The sequence below is a fragment of the Anomalospiza imberbis genome, chromosome 1, assembly GCF_031753505.1.
Source record: "Anomalospiza imberbis isolate Cuckoo-Finch-1a 21T00152 chromosome 1, ASM3175350v1, whole genome shotgun sequence".
NCBI lineage: Eukaryota > Metazoa > Chordata > Aves > Passeriformes > Viduidae > Anomalospiza > Anomalospiza imberbis.
The window spans coordinates 84,820,622-84,844,029 of record NC_089681.1 but is presented as its reverse complement, the minus strand read 5'-3'; the positions used below and the strand labels follow the sequence as shown (position 1 = coordinate 84,844,029).

Genomic DNA, 23,408 nt, shown 5'->3' with positions numbered 1-23,408 from the left:
GCCAGGTATGAGTGACAGTGTCAAAGACAAATTTTCTGTTGCATTTTCCATCGTGGGTATGTTTTCTTCGCATGCTGTTGGAAGCCTCAGCGTGTTCTTCTGTGCTGAAATCACACCCACAGTAATCAGGTGAGACTTTGAAGCCCCCCTCAAAAGATGGGGACAAAATTATCTTCATTTAATCCCTAACTGGCTGTGTGACTTAACACATTGTATGGGAGGGGAAGCCTCACATAATTGGAGACCTCAGAGCAACTTGGGGGCTGCTTTTTGCAGTGGCTGCAGTCAGTCTGTGCAAAGTGAATGTGTGTCTGTCTATAGAGAGGCTTTGTTTTCCATGGCTCCACCTTGTGTCCCATCGTGGTGATGATCAGCAGGCCTGGCAGCACATGAATTGCAGCTTGGTAGGGTCTTAAATACTCAGCTGAACCAGTCTGTACGGTTGAACATTGTCATTGCTTCACTAACTCTGCGGGATTTGTTCAAGCAGCAATCAGGTGAGTCTGCATCTTGATATTGAAGGAGAAATTCCACGACTGTGCAGAGGAGGACATAGGTGCCAGCAATCCCTGACTCCATAGGGCAGGTTAACCAGGACAGCTACAGGGATGCTTCAGCGGAAGGAAGGTGTTGAAGCATGTGGTATAAATGCTTTTGGTGCATAGAGATCCTCTGCAAGCCTGCCTCTCTGCCTTTATTTCAGATAAAGCTGTCTTTCTTTTCACATACAGACCTATCTTAGCAGAGGCTCAAAGTTTTTCTAAAGAGGAACACTTTCATTCTGGGAAATAGGAGAAATTAGACAAATGGTCTTTGTTGGAGAGTTTCCCATAACACATCTTTGTATGGTCAGGGGTTTGTATCATTTTATACATGCACTGTTATCTTTCACAGCACAAAGGTTGTGCTTCTGTGTCCTGGATTATGCTTTCAGCAATGCCACAGCAATTCAGGAGTTTGCTCTGACTTCACTGAATTTCTCAGGAATGTAGGTCATATGGGTGGGAGGGAGAGAGAGTGGAGGAAAGAGGATACTTTTTTTTGGTCCCCTCCAAATTATATGCCTTTTCAGTAACTTCACAAAAGTATTACTGCAAAACTGTCCTCTGAGTAGCCAGAGTCTCCTTGCTCCATGGTCTTTCTTTTCAGGCAATCTAAATTTGTGAATGTATTTTATGGATAACATTATTTCCATGGGAAAAGGCAGTGTGAGGAGTGAGATTATACAGCAGCCTGAAACACTAACAGCTATTTATTTATGTGTGTGTCAATCAGTTTGGTGTTTTTATGCCTTTTTAATTTTCTCCTTGGCTCTATTTGAAAGACACACAGATAAGGAATTGACCATGTCAGCCAGAAGAGAATCTGCCAAGTAGGGTCAGATGTGCAGTCTGAACTTAGCAAGCTTTTTTCCCTTAAATCACTTATGTTGCTACAGGGAGGGGGACAAAATCCTGGCTGGGAGCCAAAATTCTGCTTCCCCTGACTCTGCTGGCTGACACCAGGCGAGTGACAACAGTTAGATATGCCTCAGGGTCCCTGTTTATTTATAGAAATGATGACACACTGCACTACTTTGTGATCCTACCATCACAATAAGATCCCCTGATGACTGTAATTAGGAGGTATAACTGTATAGGACAGTGCATAAGTCTGTCTCATGCAGAGATGTGCATAAGCTGCCTTCTGTCTTGCCTTTTGGTGGGATCTGGCTACTCCCTCATAACCTGCTTTCCAAAATGCCACAATGAATACCCTATGGGAGTTGGAACTAAGTGATCTTTAAGGTCCCTTCCAACCCAAACCATTGTATGATACTAATATGCTTTTGGTTGGATCTCAAGCAACCTTAAGGAAAAGGAAGGCAAAGAGAGCACTGGGGCTGTCTCTGGGGTTTTCCTGATCAAATCCATTGTCTGCAAATCACTGAGAGTGGAAAATAGCACTGCCATTACCTGGGTAGCAGTGGCATGATAGCAAACCCACAGCACCCATCTATCTCTGCTGCTGTAGTGTTGAGATGAACGGTTCCAGGAGGAGAACAGCCAGATCTTCATCACCAAGAGGTGACACCTGCTCCAGCAATATGAACCTTCCACACTGTCATGTGTCACAGAGAGGTCCTTGGGATCTGTGCCCTGCACCCCAGTCTCATGGCAGAAGGCAGAGGGGCTTCATCAGGAGCCACCCTTCTTTGTCCTGGGACTTCAGTGCAGACCTCCATGCAAATGCTGAATTAAAGCACCAAGTGTCACTGATAATCCACATGGAATAATCTTCACACCACTACAGCCTGTATGTCTACTAAATAGGAATAGGCTAAACAAAATATAGCATGTCCTCTCCTCATCCTCCACATACTCAGTTACTATCAAGTAGAAGATGGTTCTGGCTTTTTCTCTCAGTGTCCTGCTTTTGTGCCCACACAGCCAAAGACTGGGCAGCAATGGCTGAATTAGGGTCTTTTCCCATCAAAAGCTGCCTCAAGCCAAATTTCCAGTTGTTGAGGAAACTTTCCTGTCTGACCACCCAGGAGCCATTCACATTCACACAGAGGCTCTGCACCAGCTCACAGCCTCTCATCTTGGGGTCCCACCCCCCAGGGCTCAATCTGCAGCTGACACCACATATTGCCCACCCAGCCACCTGCACTAAATGTATTCCTCAACACAGTGGGATGCAGAGCTGTTTACTGGGACCTGAATAAGGCCTGGCTTCTCAAAGGTGGTGCTTGCTCCATGAGACCAAGGGTATGCTGGTGTATTACTTGAATCTCTGGCCTAGGACTGAGTGCACAAAATGTCCCTTATGTATGGGCAGGGAAAAGCTGTGGGGGTTTTCAGGCTGACTTTGAGAAGTGGCTGAGGTGGAAAACCTGATCTGATTTCAATGCTGGCCCTGCTTTGTGCAGAAGGCTGGACCAGGAGCTTTCCCAAAGCCTCCTTTAGCCTGGGCATCTCTCTGGCTCACTTGTACTCTGAGTCATGTTGTGTGTTGACCCATTTGCTCAATGCAGACATGCTGTCTGAAGCCAGGAGTAGCAATTCTCTGCTCTCCTGAGGGGTGCTGAGAAGGACAAGACCCTTCCCTTAGGATGTCAGTGAGGATGTCTTGCTGCTCTTTGGCAAAACACTGAGGCAGCAAGCAAGGAAATTCTACCCCATGAACAAGCAGGTCCTTTCTGAGGACAGAATTTTCAATTTTGCGATTTGCCCACGTTAGGACCGTAAACCTCATGCAAACCATCCCTCCCCACTGTCAGTGGGGGAGCAGGAGTTGGGAAAGTGGTTGTGATTGATCATCCATGGGGCCATGCCATAGGAAAGCCCCCCCACAGCAGCCACTGGTAGGCAGAGGTGCAAGGGAGAAAGCTGGGACTCGCTGTGGGTGCCAGCAGCCCTCGCACTCCCTCTCCAGGCTCTACTCTGCATCTGGAGTGTTTGAAGTACAGACGCTGGCCCCTGCCATGGGATTCCTTGTGCTGAGGAGGAGCAATGCCCCAAAGCACTCAGAATGTTTTTCTTTTCCACCTGCTGCACCTTGTCACCTGCAAAAACGGTGTGAATCATGAGCATGCTGCCTCTTTTGCCCTTTAGCTTTTTTCCTGATGTGCACAGAAACAACAAAAATTCCTGACAGTATTTTCAGTTTTCTCTTTTTTTTTTTCCCCTTCACATTTTCACATCTACAGTATAGTTAAACCTTAAAGAAACCCCTTTTAGAACACTCCAAAATGTATTTTCAAGCCTTCCTCTGCCAGGTTTTGATGGCACTGGAAAAAGTAATGCCTACTCTAATTACTGACGTCATATGGAAAAACTTTTTCCCCCCCTGTAAATCTGAAGCCACTTGACCCATAAATGACAGAGCTGTCTTTGTTGTTGCCTTTTCCCGTTTTCTTTCAGCTTGCTTGATGTCCTTCTACAGCAGCATTTAAAACTCACCTCAGGTCCTTCTCAGGGGGGTTGAGATACAATTTAGCCATTGCAATCACTGATGTAAATGAGCCAGGCTTTTCTTGCTCCAGAGCCAACTTGGAGAGAGATTTGCAATGCATTTGGGACTGGTTGTGTCAATTACTCATGTGAGTGTATTAATGAAGTTGCAGGGAGGCCAGTTGCACAATAGTTGCATTCAGCTGGGTTTTTAAATTGCCATCAGAAAGCTGGCAAGTTTTTAATAAGGGCTTTCGCAGCATTTGGGGAAGTCACTGTTGTCTGTGAAAGATGCTCTGCTGAGTCCGAAGAACTGGAACATACATACGTGAATTTTTGATCCAGCTAGTGTCCCAAGAGCATCTTTTGAAACCTATTTTTGCTGTACTTCAGCTGTCAAGTAAGCAGCAGTGGATTTTGGAAAGGATTGAGTGAAGATTAGCTTTAACACTGTGGTTGGCTGAGTGAATTTGGCATTTGTAGGTTTATTTGTACAGTGATTTCCAGGATGCTTAATAGCCAGGGAAACTGTTTTTTTTTTTTTCCCAAATATTTGACATAAAGCAGTCCATTTGCCTTCTGCAAGTCGTCTTCTGTAAGAGCCAGTTTTTGTTGATAGGAACAGTTCTGCATTGGGCCAGGAACTGAACCCCTCTGATCTGCAGAGGGTTTGGAAATAGATGGCATCTCCCTGAGGAAGTGGAGGAAGTGTGTTGCCCTCACAGGCTTGGTAGGGAAGCAGGGTGCCAGTGATTAAACTCACAGGGAGGTCTCCCTCTGCAGGCAGCAGAGTATTTGGAAAATGAAGGACGAGCTGCCACTCTCACAGATTTTTGTTAAAATGAATGATTTAAGGGTGACACTCTGCTGGCAGGAGACCTCAGTCTTGTCACAGCAGGAGGGAATGGCCCACCCCAAAGAAACACCTACAGTGCCATTTCTGTTTGGGGGCAGCCAGCAGAGACAGACCCGGGACTGTGAGGTGTGCCAGGCCTCCTGCACCAGGGTCTGGAGAGATGCTGATGAGCAAGACAAGGAATTGCAAGAGAGTTTGCTTGCATAGCCAAGCATCAGGAGAGAGCACTGAACTAGCCTTTCCCAAACAGATTCTGTGCCTCTAGCTGGAGGAAGATGAGTTTATTTTCACACTTCTTTTTTTTGGAAAATTATGCAATTTTTTAGATCTCCAGTGTGTTGAGAAGTTCCAGCCATAACATGATTTTATGTAGAAAAATATTCCAGCATTCAGTATTTGGTAAAATGGATCAAGGCAGTGGCTTGTAAAGTCTAATCTCCTGCCTCCACTGCTGAATGGTGCCAGATACTTTAGAGGCAGTCAAAATTGACTTCTGCACTTATTGCTCCTTGGTGTGCTTTGTCGAAGTGGAGAAGGGTGGCATGCTAAGCAAAATCAGGTTTTCCCTCACTGAATGTGGGAATACTTGGGACTGGGAGTACTTTAGAGTGCCTCTACACACTCACATGGTAAAGCTTCTCTTCTTCTTATGTGGGGGCAGTTAAATGGGTGTGAAAAGATACTTGAGTGTAATTATTTCTCCCTCTGCTTGTGTTTGCAGGGGAGGCGGGCTGGGGCTGGTGCTGGCCAGCGCGGGCTTCGGCCGCCTGACCGCCCCCATCATGGAGCTCCACAACCAGAAGGGTTACTTCCTCCACCACGTCATCTTCGCCTGCTGCACACTCATCTGCATCATCTGCATCCTACTGCTGCCCGAGAGCAAGAACCAGAACCTGCCTGAGAACATCCCGGATGGGGAACATTACACCCGGCAGCCCCTCCTGCCGCACAAGAAGGGGGAGCAGCCCCTGCTCCTGACAAACTCTGAACTCAAGGATTACTCTGGCCTCCATGACTCAGCAGCTGTGAGTGACGGGATCTCGGAGAACACCACTGCCAACGGGATGAAGTCGATGTAACTGGGTGGATTTTTTTCCTTCTCCTTTTTTTCTTTTTTAATTATTTTATTTCCCCTTCTTATATTTCTTCTCATCCTTTTGTATTTTATTTGATGCTGTTGTGCAGGAGGAGTTGCACTTTGGGCAAAGGTGTTTTGCACAGATTTTACAAACCAGTGATGGAGCAGACACAAACTTAGAGGAATTCAACTGTGCTACAAAAGCAAATTTTGGCATCTTCAACAGTTGTGCAGATAACTCTTGAAAAGTTTTGGGGGAAAAGACTCATTTGAGAAAAGACCTGGCTGGCAGTAGCCCTTCAGAACTCTCTTTTTCCTGCCATTAAATATGTATATTTATTTTGATTTATTCTCAAGAAGCACTTTATTTCCTTTTCCTTTCATAGATCACAAAAATGAAGCCATCTTTTAAGAGGTGCAGCCATTCCAAGAAAGAAACCATGGGGGGAGGGGGAGTGTTGTTTTCTGTTTTGTTTTTGTGTTTCTTTAAAGGAAAGAGGGATTCACTGCAAAGTTGAATTGACTTAAACTTAGACTTGTGCAACATTCTTCTGCCTGTCTAGAAAGTCCAAGTGCCCAGATTGCCTGCTGTGTTTGTATACACTAAAAAAGAAAAAAAAAAAGAAAAAGCAAAGCAAAAACTGTTGTGACTCAAACTCTGACTGCATTTTAGGCAGCTTATATTTGTCTTTATAGCCCATGTGCACTTAAAAGTTACTCTCTAAATTAGTCCTTTTTTGTTTCCACTGAATGCATTGGAGAAAATCCTACCCCAACAAGCTGGTTTTTCAATAAGAATCAGCTTTCTGCATTTTAAGAATATATTAATCTATTTTAGGTGGTTGCCACTGGTCCTTAATTATAATGTAGATGATGCAAATGATTTGACTAATGATGCAAAAATGAGTTTTGTCTAGAATGGCTATAATTATCAGGAGGCCCAGGATCTCTGACTGCTCCAGGAAAAAAGCATAGACCAGCAGTGATAAATAATAAGGAGCATGGGCAATGACCTATACCTTTATTCCAAAAGGCAGCATAGCTGGAATTTCTGCTCCTGGGTGTTTCTGCTCCTGGTATTTATTGTCTTAAGTGTTTTTAGAATCAGGGTTTGGGTTTTCAATTTAAGTGGAAAAACTGCTTAAATGACTGTTGGAAAGGAATTAATTGGTAGCCTGTGAATAATGACTTAATGAACTGTCTTGGGCTCTTATGTGTTCTGGTTCTGACCCAAGAATATACAATGAACTCACCCTTATTTCCCCGCTTTCCCAACTGCTCTTGTAAGATTTTAGTTCAGGAAAAAAAAAAAAGTTTACTTAAATTTGATTAATTCTACACAAAGTGAACATCCAGTTTACCTCCTGCTGTGCAGATGGCACTTTGATAGTAGCCACTTGACTTCTCTCCTCCAGCCCCCAAACTATTTCCTTTGGCCATTGGCTTTTGGTTCTCACTCAGACTTGAGGATCTAGTTCAATGCAAGGACCTTGTAAACAGCTTTCTTGCATTGTAGTTAACTCTCCCCTCTCTCCCTCCCTCTTGTCCTTTCCCACTCAGGCCATCCATTTGTGATTGCTCGGTAGTGCAGACGTTCAAGCAGAGCAGCAGGATGTCAGTGTTGTACTGAGTGTCCATATGATTGCCACTTTGTTTGATGTACATCTTGCATTCATATGCAGGGGAAGTGCTCATTTGCACTCTCCTCCTTTACCTTCCCTCCCCCTTCCTCCCTTGCTGTATATATTGTCGTTTAACTACTGTACCTAACAATTTCCATCCTCCATTAGGCTGCCGATGTCCTCTTACAGTTCCCAATAAATCAAAAATCCATGCTTCCCGACAGGCCATGCAGTAAAGAAGCACAGCCTCAGACGCTGACGGATGCAAGGGGACAGGCAGACCTACAGAAGCAACAGAGGTGGTTGTGTTCAGAGTAACAATGTTGTCCTAAAGCTGCTAATTTTTACAGAGGATGATGTGGACATTTGGGTTCTTCTTGAGCCTGGTAAGAAACACTGGACCAGTTGATGGTAGTTTCACCCAGGGTTACACTACTGGTTTTTTTCACCTTTGCTAAACTTGCTGTAACAGCAAGAGCCTGATCTTCCTTACACTCAAGTTTTATTGTTAGGCTTGAGTGCGGCTGCTTCTTTTTGTTCTGTGCCGAGGCCTTTGCAATCTGTGTTCACCTGAGGAAAGAACCCAGCCCTTCCCCACTCGTGCAGTATTCACACACCAAATTTGTGCAATACGTTTTGCCTTCAATATGAGATGCTTGTTGCAAGCCACACATGTTCGGGGACGAAAGAAATGGGTTCATGACAAAAAGCTGAAGAAGCAAAGCAAGGCTTCAGGGAAGAGAAAAAGGGCCTGAGAGAGGAGAAGGTGCAAGCGCAGAGGCAGAAAGCAGCACCCTGCCATCCATCGTGCTGCAGAGCCAGTGGCTCCTTCCTTCATGGTCTTCTTCGTGGCCCGTGTGCTCAAGCTGTGGTACAGCTCTTGCAGACCATCCACAGGCCTGTAAACCCGGCTGCTTCCAGCAATGTCAGTGGTCCTGGTGAGCTCACCGCTGCTGTCCACAGCGCTTTATCGTTTCCTATTCTGGTGGTTGCTCTCCGATGACAGACAGGCACAGGGAAAAGAATACTTGTTTAAACATATCAACATTTAGATAATAAATACATTAGGTGACAGGAACATGCAGCAACTTTTTTTTTTTTTTTTGTTAAGAAAAAGATCTTATGAAGTTGATTTGATTTGCTGCTTTTTTGCTTGAAACCAGGTAGTCAGTACTGATCTGCAATGAAGGGAGCCCCAGCTTCTCTAGTCAGTCTGGCCCTCTGCCTCTGTCGCAACAATAAAGTAAAAACTAACTTCTGCTTTGGCAGTTCTAATTTTGCTCCTTTTCCTGAAAACATGAACACTTCTGTGATGATTATGTTCTTCCACACATGCTCACAGAGTTGGAAAGCTTTCACTAAACCTATCTTGTGTGGAGGAGCCAGGTACCAGGTGATGCAGCAGGGCAGAAAGGAAGCGTGGGGATATTTGCCCTGCCTTGTCTAGTCCTGCAGCAGGACATGACTCTCTGCTGGGGTCCCAGCCTGCTGCACCATTGGCTCCTTGGCCATGTCTCCTCTGCAGCCCATCACCAGGAAAGGCTTTTCTCAGGTGGCTCTTTCTGGCCACCACAACAGGAGAAGCAGTCCAAGCTGTCTTGTCCATGTTTGGCCTTTTTCTGTGACCCTTCAGTAACCTCTAAGCCCATCAGTAGGTTTTTCTTTGGGTTTACCATTTAAGCGCTTTCTCCATCTTTGTAAGTTCAAACAAAAATGTGAAGTGACATTATGCTTGATCTTGGGGGCTTTGTCCCCCTTGTAAGGTTTCAGTACTGCTTTTGTTGCTGGACACTCTGCAAATGGATACCACCTGTTTGCAAGTGTTTTGTGGCCACTCTGAAAGGGGGTTGTGTGATTTACTTTTGGGTTTCACTGAGCAGGCTTTTTTTTGTTGTTGTCCTTTTTAGTGGAAGTATTTTACTTAACTGTTGCCATTTCCTGGAGACAAACACTTTATTGGTCACCAAATTGGAAGCAGAAGTGCCATTAACTGAACTCTGTGAATGTCAAGTCAAGTTGCGCCTGTAGCTGGCACATAAGACAACATTATTGAGTAGGGGGATGATCTCCCCCACTGTAACTTTTTTTTTATTTTATTTTTTAAGAAAAAATGGAATTACAAACCTCATTTTAAATGTATTGTGTAAAATGTTTCGGGAAAGGAGTATGGTGTGTTTTGTCTAGTGGGCGAGATCTCCCTCCCCATTTCAGTTTCTGATGAAGTTTTAAAGAATCGTGTTACTGTATGTTTTGATCATGAATAGTCTGGTGGTGCTTCCTCATAGCACAAGCTTAAATCAAGTACTGAAAACAGTCTTACAAGCTAAATGTCTGCATGATGTTACATCTGTTGTACCTACTGAGAAGAACTTTGTATGTAAATGTACAGAATAAAATGACGTTGTCCCATCAGTTTGCTCTCCCTCGTCTGGCTCCCTTGCAGTGATTTCTCAAACACCCAGCAGCAGCTGATACCTCAGCAAATAGCCCTACCCTGCTCTACAAACAGAAAGAGCTGTTTGTAAACCAGGCTAATTAAAACAGCACATTGATTTGCAAGTAATTATCCTTTACAGTCAATTACAGAAGCATAGTTGACTGTTTCCTGGGTGATGTAAATTAAAAAGAAAATACCCTTCAACAGTTGCTTTTTGCTATTCTGATCTTGAACTGCAGCCAAGGATGGGCAGCTGTTCCCACCAGGTAAGGAGGGGCCCTCTGCCCCCACACCAAATCTGAGACATTGAAGCCACTGGGTGTTCAAACCCTTTTGGACAAAAGACTCAGCAGCTGATCCTTCTACAGCAGCAGCCTCTCAGTTACAGGTTTTAATTGCTGATTGTTGCACCACAGCAAGGTAAATTCATCAGGTGCTTAGGACAGTTGTCTAGAAGCAGCACCACTAGTTTAATTTTTGTTTGTATCAGAAGCTGATGCTTGAGCTCGAGTCAGGGCTCAACGGGGAATGAAAGAAAAAAAAAAAAAAAAACAAACACCAAAACCTGGAAAACCTGGATAGTTAACGCCTGGCTGCTGTTTCATTAAACAAAACAGCCGATGGATCTGCCTTTGAAAAGATACCCATCCTACCTGAAAGCAAGCCCAGAGATGTAGCAGCAGGATGCTTTTCACTGGTGGTCATGGTAGTAGACCTCTCTGATTTTATGTATATGCTAATTTTACAAGTTATGCTCTTCTAGCAGCCTGACTTATTGCTCAGAACGTGGCTTGTGCTTTTTCCTTCTATGTAGTCCTCAGGGATGCATAAATGACCCTTTGTGAAATCCTTCTCGTGTTCTAAGTGCCCAAGGGATGGGAGGAAATCCATTATTTAGCACCAGTACTATGACCAAGAGGGGCTAAAAGGAAAAAAGTAACACTCATGTCACAGCTTTACCATACAAAAATGTGGAGTTTCTTTATTTGAACACTAAAAGCTGCTATACTATGTTCAGTGTTAGTACACAGTAGATTAATTGTACAGATAGAATTTGGAACTGATTTGCCATCAGATCTCAGTACTGTGTAGGGGCCACACACCACATGCACTTTTTCAATCATGTTCATCCATTGCAGCATCCATTTGCCACCCTACTTGGCAGGGTAGCAAAAAAATTTTGTTTTTAGAATTCAAATTCTATTTGAAAAAAAAGAAAATCCAAGTCAAGTGTATCTATATTTAATAACAACTGCAAATTCAATCAAAATAATACAAAAGAAATATACTAACTTAATGTCAGTGTGAAAATTGCAATAAGTTTTTCTGAAACAAAACCTTCATCTTCTTTTACAATGATGCACAATCAGAACTTGTCTGGAAAAGCTGTCATTTCTTCTTTGATCCTGTTTTCTATGAGTAAGGTGAAATTGCTGTCTGTGTTTTGAAGATTGTAGCTGACAAATATCTGCTTTTTGGTCTTGCTGGCTAAAACACAAAACAGAGTAGTCAGCCAGAGTTTATTCTTATATTAAAGAGATTATGGTATTTGAGCAAGCCTCTTAAAAAGCCACATCATGCAGATTTCTAAGATGTTCTCCATTCCTGCTGTGCTGAGTGCAGTTATAAATGAAAAGCAGAACAAGTCCCTGACCACAGGGGAGTTGGGCAATATTTTGCACATCACAGAAGTGAACAATATAAGACTGGTGACTGTCAACTAGTTGTTGACCTGATGCAAGACAGCACTAGTCACTGGAGAGCCTTGCACAGCTTGTAGTGGATATTTGGACACTTCTTAAATATCTTACATTGTAAGTGACACCACAGACTGTACTGGACTCTTAGCACTGAAATTCAGAGTTTGAAAATCTGTGCTGTGTAAAACATTAGAGGGAAAGTGCTCAAGAAAGTCACTGGGCCAAATTAGTTATTTTAATGAACCTTAAAAGGTTCATAAGCCTTAAAAGGCCCCAAAAAGCTATGCACCAGTTCTGTCTAAGCTTGCTATCAATTTTGTTTCCATTAACTTTTTTTCATATGGTGTCCATGAATGCCCCAAGGAGGAGCTGGAGAGCCTTTGCTGAACATGATGAAGCCAAGCACAAGTTCCAGGCTACTGTAATGACAAGTACCTAGAGAGAGGTGCTACAAAAATTATGAGCTGCCTTCCATGACAGAGCTAATTAACAGTGACCAAAAAACTGTCCAGTGGGACAAGAAGACTTAATTATCAGAGTAGAAGAGACAACACCAAGAAGTGTTTTATAAAAAAAATAAACATCTACTTAGAGTTTACTACAGTAATATAAAAAAATTGTGGCTCTCCCTATATATTACTGAAGCTAAACTTTGTGAAAAATGTAAGCACTATACAGGAAAAAGAGGCACTAAATTTAAATTGAGCTGTGTAAAATAGAAGACAAAAAATAGTATTTGGGTCACAAGATATTCTTGTCCGGGAATGAGCTGGGAGCAAATGATCCCAGATACAAATCAGACTGTTCTGCTGAATATTCAAAAATGTCATCTGAATTTTTAACAATTCATAACAGAGACACTCGGACTTCTAAGATTTTAATCCTTTCTAAACAGGAAACAAAATAGTTAAATACAGAAACCCATATATATGTATGTATAAAATGTAGTTAAACAACTCCTTTAAGGCATTTTTATTATGCAAATCATTTTTTTATTATTTTCTATCCTAACAGGTTACCAGCTTCCTGACTCAGTAAATAGAGCTGCTTCTGAACTGCAAGGATTCATTTGCCTTTTAAGACTTGGCACTACAAAATGCTGATATAATGCAGCGTGCTGCTCCGATTGCAAAAATTAGCATCTGGCACCAGATTTTTGTGGTATAAAGCAGCATGTTTTGTAAGCACTAGTGCTTCATCATCATGGCCTAAATGAATACAATGCTAATTCTGAACTAATTAATGCCATTATCCTAGCTAACAAAACTATATAGTGCACTGCAGTGTCAAAACTCAACTTCTTAATTATGTTTGCCTATAGAGTCTCTGGGATGCTGCTCCAGTTCCCAGGAACAGTGTGAATCTGGGAGTCCCTCTGGGTTTCCTGTGCCAAGGACCTCCAGTCCCAGGGCTCTGCCCCAGCTCTGAGGGGCAGGAGGACCTTTTCTGTCCCTGCTTCCTGAGGATTCAGTTGGACATGTGCACTCCCGCGAAAAGGACAAAAGAGGGCAGATCTTATGCCTCTGTGGAAGACCATCTGCAGCTTCAGAGTAAGGCAGAAAACTGCAAAGGACAAGACTTACCTAAAAAACCCTCCAGCAGGACTGCTTCCCATGCAGCCTGGTTAATAACCCCTGTTCCACTGGCTCTTCAAAGTGGAGGAAAAACATCCTTGACAGCCATCGTCCCAGATGTGCTGAGTACCAGGAGAAACTACAGCAGCACACACCTGCTCCTACAACTTCATGTACAGAGCAAAGGCCCAAACCAAAGCTTGAAGAGGAGCCCAGCAGGAGCAGAAGAGGCAGGACAAATGTTACGTATGAGTTTGTAGACTATTTATGCTGGAAAAGAGCTGATGGAAGTGACCAGTGCCCAGCTGAGAAATACTCAAAGAAAATACTCAAAGAAAAGGTTGAGGTGATCTTCACCAAGAGTCTGCCAGTCCCTATAGAAGGAAGACTGAAGACATGGCCCTAATCAGTACTGCAGCCCAAAGCACTGTGATTTCAGGATATGTACGTGAGGGAGGCACTAATGGACAAGGACTTTCTCAAGAATTGGCCTCCAGTATCCTACAGAAAACATTCTTAGAATTTGGGTTCATTGACTAGTGAGACACATCTTGTGCCAAAGTGATCAGGCAGGGTGGTGGGAAACTGCACCTCATAAAAGCAGATGTTGATAGATATTTGTAGAAAGAGGAATGAGAATGAAGTACATGTGTCTTCAGCAAAAGAAAAAAAAATCAGAAATAAGGAGGGAGATAGAGCCAGTATACAAAATGCAGCTGTTGTGGCTAGGACCACTACCAAACTATCCAGAAAACAAAAGGAGAATGTGTGCACTGTGATGCACAGCAGCACTGAAACTCCTGCTCCAGGGCAGGAAACCTGACATTGCAGGAACACATGGCAGATGATGGAATGTGACTAGCAAGTGTAAGAAATAGAAATAGTTATGTGCAAATGGCACTGCATGCTACTCCTGCTAGTGCCTGTGGAGACAAAAACTGCACAGAAAAAAGGGTGACAAGCATGGCGGGGGCAAGAGAGGCGAGAAAAACTGCCTGCCTGAAGGTTACCACATGTCAGGATGGTTAAAAAGGCGACCTAGGAAGCACAACTACAAGTCAGACTTGGTTGTGAATAGCATCTCTGCTATTACAGATTGTGTGGGAGTAACAAGGATTTAAATTCCCAGAGAAAAACTAAACACCAATAACAGCAAAGCTGCGTATTTCTAGCTGAGGTGGAGCACAGATTTCCTTACCAAACACTTTGTGAAACAAAGATAAGGGATGCTTGTTGATGATCTTGCAGATCCATTGGTCTCAGGATAAATAATTTTAAATATTTTTTAATTTTTTTTAATAGATGAATAAATAAATAAATTTGGACTAAGTGACAAGGAAGTGACCTAAATTGCTGGACTGTCAAAAGCCAGCCTAAACACTGTGGTATGAGATTCAAAAATATGTATTTCTTTTCCTAGAAGCTCAGGTAAAGAGCAAGCACATAATTATTCAAAGCCATAAGTGTATTATTGACTTTCCCCTTTGAACTAATGGTGAAAAAGGTCTATAGGCCTTCCCCAAAATAATATATTTTTACCAGGATCACACAAGCAAGAACAGTATATTAAAAAAATATGAAAGGAGTTGACTGGCAAGGAAACCTGCAACCCAGTGGATAGATGTCATGGATACAGAGGAACATGGACCAAAAGCCTAGCTAGGGCCACAACCGGCTCAGAAATGTAAGATGAAATAACAAAAGACACCTAAGCACACAAAGAAAAAGAAAAGAGGAAGGTACATTATAGTCCAAGGATAAAGAGTAACCTATAGACCAGTACCAAGCAACAGTATCAGTTCTCAGTAACAAAGTATGGGAAATCAATAGTGCAAATTATAAAAGCATCTTAAGGAAAAAAAAAAAAGGATAAGAAAAAAGGGCAGCAAAACTGAGACAACTCACTAGGAGAAAAGTCAGGTGACTCAGGCAGCCTCTGTCCTAGAACACTGAAAGAGCTAACAGAAGAAATGGCAAGTTCTTATGAACTTCAGCTATGAAACATGTAATTGTTTTAAGAGAGATAGCAAGCACACGTACAAAAAAAAAAAAAAAACAACAAAAGGAGTACAGCAATCACTAAGATAACTTAGAACTGTCAGCTGGGCTGCAATGCTACACAGAAGATTACAGCAAGATTCAGAAGAAATTAATGACAAGGAGACCAAATTTCCATTTGGAATAAACTGGAATAGTGGAATAAACTACTACATTTTATCCAAAGTAAATCCTCTCTGACTACATTTTGACTGACTTCCTAAGGATAAGGCATTAATTACACATAAAGAAGTTGTGTTAAACAGTACGCCATAAAATTATTACTTAAAGTAGAAAGGATTGAACTCAGTATGTAGAGAAAATTGTGCCACCAGGGTCGACTAAAACAGTGTATATTAAAACACAAGTTATTGTGAAGAAGAAAATATGCTAATACCATTTTTCAAAGATTGGTCTTGTAAGCAAGCCTTTTTTATATGTGGCCATGAAGGAGAAGCAGGTGCTGTAGACTCATGGAAGTGCCTGACAATACAAATTCAGGACATACTGTCTGAAACTGAGCTCAGCACACAGATCATTAATAATTCTGTGGCCTTTCCATCTGAAACAGAGGAAGTAGGATGAAACCGAGCAGCTCAGCATGTTGCTTTTAAAACTTGGTAACAAGCACATCAGCGGTTCACCAGTTGGAGCTGCATCAGCCACTGGTGGGTGATGATGAGTAACCAGCATGACACAGCTGTCAGAGCTGTGAAGGTGATAGGATGCACTAGGCCGTGTATTTTTAATCTTTTTTATATGGACATGGGAGTTTGCAAGCTGTCCTTATGATTTAGGATTTCAGCTATTGCAGTAGCTGTAGCACACTGCACCTGATGGAAAAGGAAGCATCCCGAGCGGTCCCCTTTTGGCTCAGTCAGATCAAGCCCAGGCATCTGTGAGACAACCCTGGGCTTCCCAGGCCAGAACTTCTTGGAATGTGGGGGCTAAAAAGTGTGAGATGTGATGAGGGTTGGCTTCATCTTCAGGTAAAATGCACGTGCCTGGCACGACGGCCACCCCGCCCACCAGCACAGCACTGTCACAGGTTTACGGAGCGGAGGTCACTTGAAACCCCACTCTGCAGGTGCAGCATGTGCTGCCCTGCCTCGCACCCAAAGCCAGGATAAAGATATCAAATAATTCACTTCTGATAGGGCACAGCGTGCTCATGGCCGCTGACTCAGGTGCCACAGACCCCTACACGGATGGGAAAATAAAAGTGAATCGATGGATTGCATCGAAGCTGCCGCAACTTGCAGCAGCGCAGGCTCCGCGGCCAGGGCAGCGCGCACCGCATCCCTCTGCACCCACCCGGCCCGGGCTGGTGGCTCAGGGCCACGAGAGAGGCACGGCCCGGTCCCGACCCGCGCGTTCCCGGCGGGAGGCGGCTCCCCGCACCCCCGCACCTACCCAAGCGCTGCGCCAGGCAGGAGGAGGCGGTGTCCGAAGGGTCCCCCAGGAGCGAGGCGGCCACCGGGATGCTGTCCTGCAAGCGGAGCACAGCACAAGGCACGGCTTAGTCCCGGCAGCACGGGGTAGGTGCGGCGGGGCCGCCCCCCAGCGCCGCAGAGCTCCGGGGAGCGGGCGGGACCCCGGCAGCGACACTCACACGGGGGCTGCACATGGCGACGGCCAGGCTGGCGAGGGCGGGCGCGGCGCCCACCCAGAGGAAGAGCGAGTCCCGCAGCCGCATGGCGTGGAAGTGCACCCGCTGCTCGCCCAGCTGCCCGCTGAAGTCGTGCAGGGCGATGCCGCCCGCCGCTCCGCCGCCCGCCGCCTCCATCGCCGTTTCCCCCGGCGCGGCCAGGCCTGAGCACGCAAGGCCCGAGCGGGAGGCTGAGCCCGGCCCGCCCCGCGGCCCCGGGGAGGCGGCGCTCGCTCCGCTCCGCCGTGCCCGCCCCGCCCCGCCGGGAGGCACCGCCCCCGGCACCGGCCCAGCGCGGCCGACCGCCCCGTCCGGCTCCCGGGGGATGCACGCTTCCCACTCCCCAGGGAATACCCGCACACGCACACCGGTGCCCGCACTCCGCTCCCTGCACGCCCCTCCCCGAGCTTCCCCTCCGTCCGTGCACAGACCGCGCCAGCACGAACACGCACGCCGGGTACGGCCCCCCGGGAGCGCGCCCCCTCCGTGCCCCCTACCCCCTGAACTTGCACTCCCCCGGTGGGTGCACACCCCCTCCGTTTCCGACTATTCCCCTCCCATCCCAAAAGACACAGCCCCCTCCCGGTGCGCAGGCAGCCCGCCGGTGCACACCCCCAGTGTGGGAACACACCCGCAGCCCCGGTGAGCACCCGCTCCGCGCACGGCTTCCCGCGGCTCACACCTCCCCGGGCTTTGCCGCGCTCCCGCCTGGGAGAGGGATAAAGCGGAGGCAGCCGCAGGGATGGGCAAACCCCACTAGGTGGCAAGTGACCCCTGCGTGCGGACGCGCGCCGGCACATCGTTGGCTCCGGGGAGTCACCCGAGAGGAGCCCCGGTGTTTCAGACGAAAGGGAAAGGGATAGCGCGGTGCTGTGCAGCCTCGGGAAGGGGGAGGAAGGTCACAGCGACCTTGGCTTCATTCAGCTGTGGAGGTTTTCGGCGTTGGGGATCTACAAAGCAAGTGGTTTGGGTTTGCATAGCTCTGGAGAATACGGAGCCGTGAATAATTAAAAGCCCTACTTTGGGTGTGAATTTTGTGCTCATCGCTCTTTCAGCCGGAGCACACCAAAGTCGGTCATTACTGGAGAGGATTTTCAGTAACTGTACCGTCTGTTGCTGATAAGAATATTGTCGGCTCCCTGATGGCCGTGGGCCCTTTACAATTGGAAACGTGTATTTTCACGCCACCGGCAGGGCAATCATCGCTGCACAAAGAACAAGCACTTTAAGGGTACAGATTGGTTTTTTAATCAGCATTTCCTCTGCCTCCGGTTTCCTACATACCGCTGGAAAACAAAATTTCTATTTCTAAATGGTAAGATTTCATTGTCCCATTGAAGAAATGGGTGGAGGGAAAGGAACCCTTCATCTCTTTTCTTCCCTGAGCCGCTCCAGTTCTCCTGGCGTCTGCCAAAAGAAAATCCTCAGCCCTGTACTAATTTCTGCCCATGCTGCCGCTCTGACACTAAATCCCGGGAGGCAGCTAAGCCCGGCTCAGCTGCCATACCCCGACATCCCATGGCACAGGATCAGCTTGGAGAGAGGGGGGGTTGCACACCACCTCCCCTGCCCTACATTTGTCTCTTGCTTCTTGCACAAAGCATTATGGTATATATGGTGTCAGACCCCCACTATGTCTGTCCCCTGCCTCACTGCTGAAACAGCATCAGGCTTGTGCCGGTCCTCCCATGCCCCCGACTGTACAGCCAGTCCCAGCTCTTTCCCTCCACATGGGCTGGCCTCCCACAAGGTGAGATACTGCAGAAGCTGAGTCTTGTGTTGGGGCTCAAAAACCTGTCCCCACAGCCTGTTGCAAACTGACACTTCACCTGTGACAGCTGTGAAAACGGGCAAATAGGTGACAAAAGCCACCTTGGAAGGGAGAGAGTGTTGGCTGCATGCACTCTGCTTATTGCAGCTGCAAGTTCACTCTGCAGCTGGGTAGGCAGGCCTGCCAGCTAAAACAGCCAGGAGCCAGAAGCACTGCAGGAATAAAATTCTAACAGGATAAAATGTCTGCTGGCAGCTACACAGGTGGTGGTGGTGAGATTCCTGTGGTTTGAGACCTGCAGGTGATGGAGGAATTTGCCCCAGGCTTGCCTGATCAGTGAAGAGGAAATATTAGGGCACAGTTCACCTGAGCTGCTTTATGTCCCCTCTTTGAGAGAGAAGGAACCCCTCTTGTCTGGTTTCCATTGACTTGAAAGGAGGTGAGAGTGAAAGGTAAGGCATTGCACCGCTTTGCAGACAGATTTATTCATACAGGCTAATCCTTCTTTAAGTGTTCAGAGCCAGTTTCTTTGCTATACTGGGTCAGAGTTGGCTTCTGCAATGGAGTCCTAGTGGAGGATCTGTTCTAACAGTTCCAGCTCAGTGTGTCTTCCTACAAAGTAGAAGTTTGTGTGTTGAACCTTTGTTAAAGTCATCTGCTGGACTGAAGTAAGAGTTTTCTTCACTGGTCTTTCCACATCAGGTGCAAATGTCTGGTGTTGCTTCCGAGACTGCCTCCTGACTTGCTTCTCCCTACAGGGAACTGCTCCTATTTCATCATGCTGTGATCTGTTCCTCTTCTCACCAGGAGTCTTCTCCAAAGTGCTTGTAACTTCCCTTATCCTAAACCCTGCAGACCTCTAAAAGTAAGTCACAGGGCTCCTCTGCACATTAGCAGTTCTGTGTATTCAATGCTTTTCTGTGAAATGCAGCTGCTCTCTGTAAATCATGCTAAATCCTTGTTTAAGCTCAGAAAAGGAAAAACATTCATCTTGTGACTAAAATGCTGGTTAAGCATTTTTATTTGCAGTGCAGGTGTGTGAGTAGAGCTGTGCAGAACCAGACCATCAAGTGTGAAATTAATTTATTACAGCACTGCAAGGCCATAAGAATCCCTACAAAATGAGAGGTGAAAGCACTCTATATGTGTATGGACTCTCTTGCATTTCTTATAAAATGCTCATCTTTTTTTCCCTGTGGCCTTGAAAGCAGCATCCATAAGTCTGCCTTGTTTGTCAGGTATGAGGCTTCAATGAGTCTCAGGTGTAGTGACACACTGGAGAGAAAAATAACGACAAAGCAAACACACCTTGGCAAAAGCACTGCATGTTTATATGGATGTGTATGTATTCCTGCTCAGATGAGATCAGGGAGAGGTGATTTAAAGGTATGTACTTCTATCTACCTTGTTCTTCTCCAAAAGTTATGTTGCCTGTAAGAGTCACTAGATCCTAAACCTTGATTTTTACTGATCATCATCTCCCCTCCAGTATAGTTTTAAGTGAGGAGTAAATCTTCTTCCTGGTAACTGAGGAGTCAAGACCCATAAAGCACAGTTATGAATTGGGATATCACTGAGACCAGCAATTTTTTCTGATTCCAAAATGTATTCTGTGCTTTGGCTCCTGCATGAATAAAGAGTGAATTTGACATGTGAGAAGGCAGGTAACCATTAGTGTGTGTCAGTGAACATCCTGTTGATGCCCAGGAGGTTTTAGTTTTCTTGATTTGCCATCCCTCTGCAGAGGAGTAAATGGCCCTTGATAAAGCCAAGCAAAACCTTCCTGCTGCTCTGCTAAGGCTCCATGACACCAGGCTACTCCTGCAGTAGCTGTGCTGCAGTCCCAGGCTTCCAGGGATCTACTTTGTTGGAGTTTTGGATGCTCATTGTATGTAGACTTCCATCAGTGGCATTGATGGCTGAAGGGGCTCTTTTCTCTCCCTCTACATCAAGGCACCTGAGGATCTGGAAAAAAACACTTCCCCCTCTTTTTTCCCCCACCATTGAATGGTTTTTCTCAGCTGGATCCATCCTCTGAAGTAGATTGTTGTGCCACTGCTCAAAAACTTGTGCTGTCATCATGGAAGGCAGAATCAGGCAAGTAAGAAAGGGAGAAATGCCTCTGCTTACACTTTACTGTTACCACGGTTGTGAGGCTGTGGCTATCTAAACCAGTTTAAGGTGGGGCTGGCCCAGTCCTTCTTTCTCATGCTCATCTAACATGATGATGAGTCAGTCTGGGGAATCAAACTGGTCAAAACCTTTTCCTGGGATCCTGGCATGGGTTGTTGGTTAGTTGTGATAGGGAATTGCTTCTGAATCATCTAACTATGGCCATAGGGGTAACTTGAGGACACAAAACACTTTGTCAAGTGTTGATCAGCCTGAGTTGTAGTCTCAGAAAAAGAGATGCAAAGAGAATCCAGGCTGGAACTTCTGAAAAAGTTGCAGGAAATGGAGGAATCAGACTTGTGAACTTGTATGAAAATCAGTTTAAGAGATCTGCAAGGGGACTGCACCAAGTTCATGCTATGAATCCTGCAATCCAAAGCACTGTCAAAGCCAGCTCTCTCTGAAAAACACTAGTAAGCAGATGTAAAATATAGATGTACGAGCAATTCCACATCTGCAGTAGCTGCTGTGACGGTGTTAGCAGAACTGCTACAACACCGCCTCATCATACATGTTGGTACCTAGGCAGGCATTACTATAAGGAAATTAAGTTCCTAATTCCCAAAAGACTTAAGGTAACAGATTTTTTTTTCCCTCCCTGAGTTTGTAACCTCAGCTGTGAGGATTTCCATACATGTGGGGTGAAGCCTGGAATGCAGGTGGCACAGCAATTCTCTGTCAGTTGTGATCCTCTGCACAGTGTGTTTGATTAGAAATCGTGTCTATTAGGTTTTATGCCCAACTGACGCAGTGGCCTCCTGCAAATCCCTTCTATCCTGCTCTATTTCACTCCTCTGCAGACTAGAAGAGCACAATAACTGTTGCTGATCTCCCTGCAGCTGAACACAACTCTGTGTGACACACAGCTGATAAGGACCTTGGTGAGCCCAGACTAAATTTCTGCTGTTATCAAATCAGACAGTATCCTTTCCTTGTCGTACGAGTCATTGGAGGACCTTGCCTTAGATCTGCTGGAGCATTTGAGATGTGTGGTTTTGTAGCTGCTGGACAGGAGGCACTAACATGGAGTGACTCATTGCTCCCCTTGGGGACAAGAGGTTTATGCAGTCAACTGGAAATCATATTTTGTATGCAGATAGATCACTTCATAGTGGAGAATCCCAAAGCATCTTACCAACATCAACTCCCTGTAGATGTCAGCAGCTGTAGTGAGATCTGCAGGAGCAATGGGATATTACGCAACTGCGATCTGACAGGGAAGGGCACAGGTGTGAAAGGCTGATGGAACTGAGAAAGGAAAAAGCCCCATGAGACAGTACTGAAAAATGTTTTCCTTTATATTGCTCAATTCAATTCCTAGATGTGACATACAACACACTTGGTGGATCCTGATATTTTTCTGTCCCTGGGTCACCTAGACCAGTGCAAGGCCAGGGCAGAGGGTATGTGGTGTCCTTGAACCAGAGGGAATGTCAGTCTGCTGCAGACTCAAGGGCTCACTTGTCTGCTCAGGCTGCAGAGAGTCACGTTCATAGTCATGGAAATTACTGATTCAAAATGCAGCACTGGCAGCCACATAAACAAAGGTTTGACCGAGATTCAGGCTGCTTTGGGAGTGGAATGAAATTCCTTTTTTTGACAGATAGTTTGCTGTTGCCATGGTTATGGAACTTGCTGCACTTCTGGTCTCTTCCCCACCCGTCTGGGTACTTTCCTTCTGCTGATGCCAGGATTTCCATGAATCTTCTTTTGCTCTTTACACTGAGCCTTGGACTTATTAGTCTCTGTCACAAGACCCTTCACCTGCAGGTCCAGCTGGATGTGCCTGCGTACAGCTTATCCCATTCTCCAGCATGCCAGCAAGGGCCTGCCTCTCAGTCTGGTTCTCCTAACAGCCACTTTCTTTCATTTCTCTTTAAAGTGATGCCATGGCCTTTTTATTTTTCCATTTGCAAGCAAGCAAAACTAGCTGTACAAAACCAGCTTTGATTATTTTCCATCCTCTTCCCTGGGCAAGGCGGGAAGCTAACAGGCCTGGCATTGTCCCTTAGCAGCCTCCCAGTCTTCACTCAGGAGTTCCTCAGCTCAATCCAGTTTTTTCTCTTGGCTTTTCCTTCCTGCTCTGTTGAACACAGTGGTTTAGCAGAAGGAGTAAATATCTCAAACAATAATTTGTACATAACTAGAGAGCAGCAAATGTCACCTGATCCATAAGGATATGGTTGCTTTGGCCAGGATCTCCAAGTTCCTAGTACAGTTCTTGAAAATCATTATTTAGATCTGGTGTGTATTTTATTTCCTAGCACAAGTATGTCAAACAGCTACTGTTTGACACCTCATCAGTATATCTGATGTTACTGGTGATTACACTGGACATAACTTTTGCGAACATCACTTCAGTGATCTGTTTCCAAATTCCTGAGTTAAAAAACATTTAAAATAATAATTCACACTAGTAGCCAAAGATGGGGATGCTCCCTATTTGCATGACAACAGAACAGACAGAATAGTTTGGCTGTCAGAACATATCACCCTAGGAAAATGTTATCAGTCCCTATACTGCATTTTCAAAGTATGATCCCAAGAGGCTGAAACTGCATCTTCAAAAAGTCTGTGT

The 23,408-nt window shown here is 45.4% G+C and overlaps 2 protein-coding genes across 3 annotated transcripts in view; one reads left to right on the top strand and one right to left on the bottom strand.

Moving 5' to 3' along the window:
- The window catches only part of SLC22A23 (solute carrier family 22 member 23), a 109,530-nt gene extending 99,627 nt beyond the window's left edge, over positions 1-9,903 (top strand). For both annotated transcript variants that reach the window (XM_068198572.1, XM_068198574.1), the window contains 2 exons: positions 6-129; positions 5,513-9,903. In XM_068198572.1, coding sequence (XP_068054673.1) covers positions 6-129; positions 5,513-5,870 — 482 coding nt within the window. In that variant the 3' untranslated portion in view covers positions 5,871-9,903. The remainder of the gene's footprint in view (positions 1-5; positions 130-5,512) is intronic.
- A 980-nt stretch (positions 9,904-10,883) lies between these two features.
- On the bottom strand, positions 10,884-17,116 carry PSMG4 (proteasome assembly chaperone 4). Its single transcript, XM_068198571.1, has 3 exons — positions 16,852-17,116; positions 16,653-16,728; positions 10,884-11,416 (listed from the first exon to the last, which is right to left on the bottom strand). The coding sequence occupies exons 1-3, from the start codon at positions 17,023-17,025 to the stop codon at positions 11,295-11,297; spliced, it is 372 nt and encodes a 123-aa protein (XP_068054672.1). The 5' UTR covers positions 17,026-17,116; the 3' UTR covers positions 10,884-11,294.
- Between the last annotated feature and the right edge of the window lie 6,292 nt (positions 17,117-23,408).